The sequence below is a fragment of the Molossus molossus genome, unplaced genomic scaffold (genome assembly GCF_014108415.1).
Source record: "Molossus molossus isolate mMolMol1 unplaced genomic scaffold, mMolMol1.p scaffold_m16_p_17, whole genome shotgun sequence".
NCBI lineage: Eukaryota > Metazoa > Chordata > Mammalia > Chiroptera > Molossidae > Molossus > Molossus molossus.
In genome coordinates, this window is record NW_023425352.1 from 31,852,274 (window position 1) to 31,858,273 (window position 6,000).

At 44.1% G+C, this 6,000-nt stretch overlaps 1 protein-coding gene and 1 pseudogene across 1 annotated transcript in view; one reads left to right on the forward strand and one right to left on the reverse strand.

The window, feature by feature from the left end:
* The window catches only part of HTR7 (5-hydroxytryptamine receptor 7), a 75,601-nt gene extending 73,041 nt beyond the window's left edge, over positions 1-2,560 (forward strand). The window contains exon 3 of the mRNA XM_036265144.1: positions 1,078-2,560. Coding sequence (XP_036121037.1) covers positions 1,078-1,120 — 43 coding nt within the window. The 3' untranslated portion in view covers positions 1,121-2,560. The remainder of the gene's footprint in view (positions 1-1,077) is intronic.
* A 1,963-nt stretch (positions 2,561-4,523) lies between these two features.
* Positions 4,524-4,919, reverse strand: LOC118632438 (annotated as a pseudogene).
* Between the last annotated feature and the right edge of the window lie 1,081 nt (positions 4,920-6,000).

Below are 6,000 nucleotides of genomic sequence, written 5' to 3' on the forward strand. Positions count from 1 at the left end.
GTAGGAGGGCCCCGTGGGAGGGTGGTGTTGAGACTAGGAAAGAAGCCAAGGATGTGCAGACATTTGGAAGAGGACTAACAGGTGGTTGGGAGGAACGGGAGGCTCTGAGGTGGTCCTGTGGCTTGAGCCTGGAGGGACAGTTCCTGAACTGCTGGGAGCTGCACAGGACATGCGGTCTACGCTGTGCTGACGGGTATGTGGGGAGAACCAACAGGGACACACCCTGTTTCCAGCGCCCATTCCCAGTGCCCAGGAGCCGGGAGCCCGGTCTGAGCCGAAGCGTGGCCTCAGTCTTGTCCTAAGGCGCCACTGTATGAAGTGAGGGACAAAGTGAGAGATGATGTCTGGTGGAGACACTGATCCTGTCACCAGGAAAAACCCCTTTGTGTAGTCTGGGAGCCCAGTGAGAAGGGTACTGTCGATGGGACGGGAAGGCAGAGGCTGGGGTGCAGGACCTGGCCCTGAAACCTTATAGCTCTCAAGTACAAGGATGTAGTTGGTAAGTTGAGTCCTGCGAAGGTACATTGTTAGAGTGCAGATCTGGAGGGAAGGTGGTGGTACCCCAAGGGGAAAGACCTCCTGAGCCATTGGCCAAGACTTGTCCATGACTCATGCCACTTCCTTGAATCGGGGAGGAAGTGAGGGAGGTGGGGTATCCATGTCTCTGCACACTGGCTTACTGTGATGCACCCTTCTAGGTCTGAAGGGGGGAACACTTCTCAGTAGTAGTCATCACTATTCTTTTCCAGTAAGGCAAGTGCAGTAGTATTTTGCAAGAACTTTTGAGAGTAGAGCCATTCTTGGCTACGGTTGTATTATAAAAATGAAGTTCTAAATGGATTATCTGGGGCTGATTTGCAAATACATTAAGGCTCTGGCAACTTGTAACAGTTACGAAATTTATTAAAAGAGCCACAGAGCTTTTTCTTTCCTTTTAGAGATGTTCATCCCTTCTCAGAAGCCACGAACGCTTCCAATTACTGAACGCTGTAAAAATTAAATCCACCCACCGCAAAAGAAAAATATTTATGGTTCTGCTAAATCATTTTCTTGTCTTCTCTCTCTCTCTCTTTATAGACAAAACTCTGACTACTGTAGGAAAAAAAGTCATGATTCATGATCAAACGCGAAATCATGGAGAGGAACAAAACGAGGCAAGACAGAGGTGGAACAGAATGCAGTCATTTGCTGAGACTGTGGAATGCGACTTCCGGTTTTCCTTGGGATGGTTCAAACGTGACAAGCAGGGTGATCTGTTGTGCAAGAATATTATGAGGGAGATGGTGATTGCTCCCTTCCCCCCACTGTGGATCAGTGCTGTTGTGTGCAAAAGAAAACAGTTCTCAGTTTCAGACAGCCAGACCAGCTCAGCAGTACCCTCAGGAACAGAGCTGAGCTCCAGAAAGGAAACAGTTTCTGGTGCTTTGCATATGTCCAAGTCCTTGCAAGTGGAAGCAAGCTCCAATGTGCACTTCCCATGCTTCTAAGTCTAGGCATTGCAGTGAATCTTCAGGAATCGTTCACGAGACAGCATTAATTTTGTTGTAGGACAGAAAGGGTGTTTTTCCAAGCTAACTGCGGTGAGCATAGTGTTGACAATGTTGCATGTCCTGTGTTAGAAAGCAGAATCCCGTCATCAAGCTCATACAAGTGATTTCCCAGAGCAGTGTCTGTTTTAAGCTTCTGTCACACAGTTTGGCTTTTCTGCAGGGTCCCTGTGACTTCCCCACCGACATACTTTCTTTATTAACTCGCTTATTGTTATATATAACTCAGGAACAGATCTCAGGATGGAGAGAATCATAAAACCCGAATAAAGCTTTTTCTAGTGTTCACATTTCTTCCAAGGGGTCCTGAGAGGTGAAGGGATTCCTTCCTTGAGGATGTGTACCTAACCTCACTGGATGTTCATTTAACGTGGGTGTAGGCACTGAACTACTGACTCTCCTGATACATGGGTGCCATGGACCCACAGGCTGGTCCATAACTGTGTGTTTTGGGAGGAAGTAGGGGAGTCATGAGGTTTCCATGAAAGGCTGTGATGCAGCTTTGTGTTAAACTGAACTGTGTGAGTCGGAGGTCACCTGGGACACTCACTCTTGGTAACCGCTCCAGATTACCATTCTGTTCCTTCTAGAGGATTTGTTTTGTCTTCTCTGTATCTTAAATCAAATGTGTGCCTGGCCAATTCTGTTTTCCTCCCTAAAGCGGTAGGCACTATGGACGGGCAGGGAAAAACAGAAAGGGTCCCTTTGAGGACAGTATTTTTTTGTAACAGGACTATGTAATGGGCTAAGGAGGCAGAAAGGCAATAGATAAGAAGAGGATGAAATGAATACAAACCTTCATTTGGTAAAAGAACTGCAAGAACATCCTATTTTCGTACCATAAATGTAGCTGTTTCCTCACAGGATAATGTGGAATCCCACCGTGGAGTATGGATTTCTTCCAACTTTCATTGACATTGCTTCTTGCCAGACACAGGGAAGGTCTGCCTTCTGGAGAGGGGAGGGGGCCTGTCCTTTCCGACCAAGCTGCACAAATTCCTGAACCGCAGATTTGCTCAAGTGACTGTATATACTTATCTTCATAATTTAAATGATTAATTCTGATCAGATAAATGTTAAATTTGAAAATGTTTTATTACGTTACATCAAATAAAGTTTATTTGTAGCTGTAATAAAGCCACAAGTAATGGTTTCTCATTGAAGGTCTGATGTCGTAAATGTCACTATATGTCGAGTAGCAGAAGGGCAAGCTTCATGTATTTGCTGAATCCCAACAGGTAGCTAAGGCAGTTCTGTAATTAATTGCATTTCATTGTGAGGATTCATCCATTTGGTAAGTTTTTCCTTTTAATGAGTATTCATTTCTTGATTTGATGAATGAGCATTGATTGGGCTTTTGCTGTCTTCAGCTGTGTGGACATGGAGGGAACAGGGATGCATAAAGCAAGTTCTTACTTTTAAGGACTTTGCCTTCAGAGAGAAGGCAGGCATTTCTCAGATCGTCACGTGTAGTGTAGTAAGTGCCATTGCGGGTTGCAGAGAGTGAGATGTTTTTTCCTGTCCATAAGACAGCATTAGGGTTAATTGGATTGGATCTAGGTTTTCAAGCATGTTTGCTTAATGTTTTTATTAGGATCTTATTTATTAAGATGGACCTGGAGGGACCTGGAGAGTATTATCCTAAGCGAAACAAGCCACGCAGAGAAAGACAAATATCACATTATCTCACTTATTTGTGGAATATAACGAACATAACAGTCTGAGGAACTGGGTAGTCCCAGAGACGTGGAAGTAGGGTACAGACTGACAATCCCCAGAAGAGGGGTTGGTGAGGGAGAGAGAAACTACAGAACTTATATGCATATATGCATGAACAATGGACATGGACAACAAAGCCGGGGACAGGGCAGGGAGGGTGGGGGAGGGGGTATCAGTGGGGGAAAAAGGAGAAACATCTGTAACAAAACTAAATTAATTAATTAAATTAAAAAATAAAATGGCTCTTTTGCCCACCTGGCTTGAACACCTGGTAAGTGAACTCTGCCTCATTCTGGCAACAGGGGCTGGGTGCTGGACACCGTGTTGCATGGATGGCAGGCAAGTGGAAGGGAAGATAGAAACTGAGAGAATGAGAAAAATGTCAAACAGTTTATACTCTTTCACATATGGCATTGTTTTTTCCAAAGGTACAACTTCAGTTTTATCCAAGAATTGGGAAGAGTCACTGCAATAAACTTTTTACACACACACACACATGTATTTTTTACAAAGAGTAAAATTCCATTCATTGCATATCAATTACATGTTAAAATTTTAACTTACTGGACACAGAATGTCATTAAAAGGAGAGTGGAGCCCTGGTCTATTTACAGGAGCCACCCTGCCCTCTTGGTGGTTGAGCTCTTTATAAGCATTTCCTAAGTAAAGTGGTCCAGCAAACTCATTCACTCCAGCTCCAGGAGGACTCCTGTGACAGGTTTACAGTAAAACTAGTTTTCAAAGATGTTTCATTTTTTTTTTTAAATGTCGTTTTACAAACACATTGCTAAAATGTTATTGACATGCCATCCAAATTTACTGTGAGGTGAGTCTCAGTGAACTGGGGCTCTAGCTGTTTTTCTGCCTGTTTCCTTTTCGAGCACTTACATAGTTAACTAACCAGGTACGGTCAGGGCAGTTAACAGCAGTGTGTGAAATGAGTACTATGTCAAGCTAGAAACGGGAAGGCACCACTCCTTCCAGGGTTGACATAAGACTTCGTGAAGGGACAGCTTCGCCCCCTGGACCCCAACCCAGATTCAGCCATCCAGGGCCAGACTCCTTCCTCTGCTGAGCCATGAGCGTGGTGGTTGAGTTATCACAAGTCAAGACTTGTCCACTTCAGGAAAACAGCCTTTACCAATGAACAAAGGCTGCACACTGCCACAGGAGCTCTACTCTGCTGTCATGTTCAAAACGACCGAGGGAAGCACCAGAGTCCATTGAGGCATTTTATTTGCACATGTGTGTTACGTCCCTAAAAAAAGAATCCCAGGATTTTCCCTCCTGTGTGTTTTCGTCTTGCTTCTTCATGGTCCGTGATGCCGCTGAGGTTGTCAGTACGATGAAACCAAACTGACGGGATGGAAGCAGGTGGTTCTGCCATTTTTCTAGATCTTTGAGTTGCACATCAAATCTGGGGCTGATTGCTCCACACTTGTTCGATCAGCCTGTGAGGTTCACAACAATTTTCCCAGCTCTGTGGTCATCAATAATTTCAAATTCGCCAATGTAACCACGCTTCATCATCACAGTTAGAAACCGGACGATGACTTTGGAGCTCGGCCTAATAAGAACCTGGCGTTTGCCTCTCTTTTCGGCATTGTTGATACTCTTCAGAGTATCAGCCAGGATGTTCATGTGCAACATTATGGCGGCCCGGAAAGATGTTGGAAAAAGCCATATATTTTTTTTATTAATTTATTTTTGTTACAGATGTTTCTCCTTTTTCCCCCATTGATGCCCTCCTCCCAATCCCCCTGCCCCGCCCCCAGCATTGTCTATGTCCATTGGTTATGACTGTTCAACAAGAATGACTGTTAAGACTAATCTCTCTCACTCTGGGGTATCAGCCATCATATTCTGAAAAGGCTGAGAGTATTGGGAAACCATGCCTGGGAGGTAAAGGACTTGTAAGCCATAACATAATGACTGCTGCCTTACTACTTAGTCTTATTTTGTCAATATTAAGGAAGGAAGTATTTATAGAGTTCCTAGGTTTTCTGGAAACTCTCGTAATTCTTAAAGCATTTACCATGGTGTCACGTGCTTGAGATGCTTCTATATGATTTTGATGATTATATTTCTATGCAGCTTTATTAGATTCTTTGTTTGCAGGCATGAGATCAAGAATAAGAATAGAAAATTCAGGCAGCTTTTCAAGTCGTTTATGCTAATATAATAATTGTCTGAATTACCATCTGTAGATGGTGGGGATTTTCATTTCAGCATTTTGATTGCCAAGTGAATCCGCAATTTAATGGATATAAATGTTTATAAATCCTGCATTTTTAAACAGCCCATGCCTCTTCCCATCTCAGGACCTCCATACGTGCTTTCCCTTTCTGTCTTTCTCTTCTTAGTTATTTATTTAATGTTTGTCTTTATCATTGCTTAATATTTCTTCAGGGCCAGAGACCATGTCTGCTTTCCTCACCAATATGCCCAGCACCTAGCACTATGCTGGGAACATATATAGTAGGTATATAATAAATATTTTTTAATGGGAAGGAGGGGATAAGAAGAAGGGAGGGAAGGAAGGAGAGAAAGGGAAGGAGGAAGGCCAGAATGGACTTGACCCCCTTTTTAAATTTGCAGGTGAGGTACTTGAGGAGACTCGGAGTGATCAGGTGACATGTGCAGTGAGTGAGGGAGAAGGCGCAGGGTTGAGCTCTCCTGTGGGCCCCGTAGGGCAGGCCCTCCCCGGCTCGGTGCTGCTGCGTTGGCACGCATT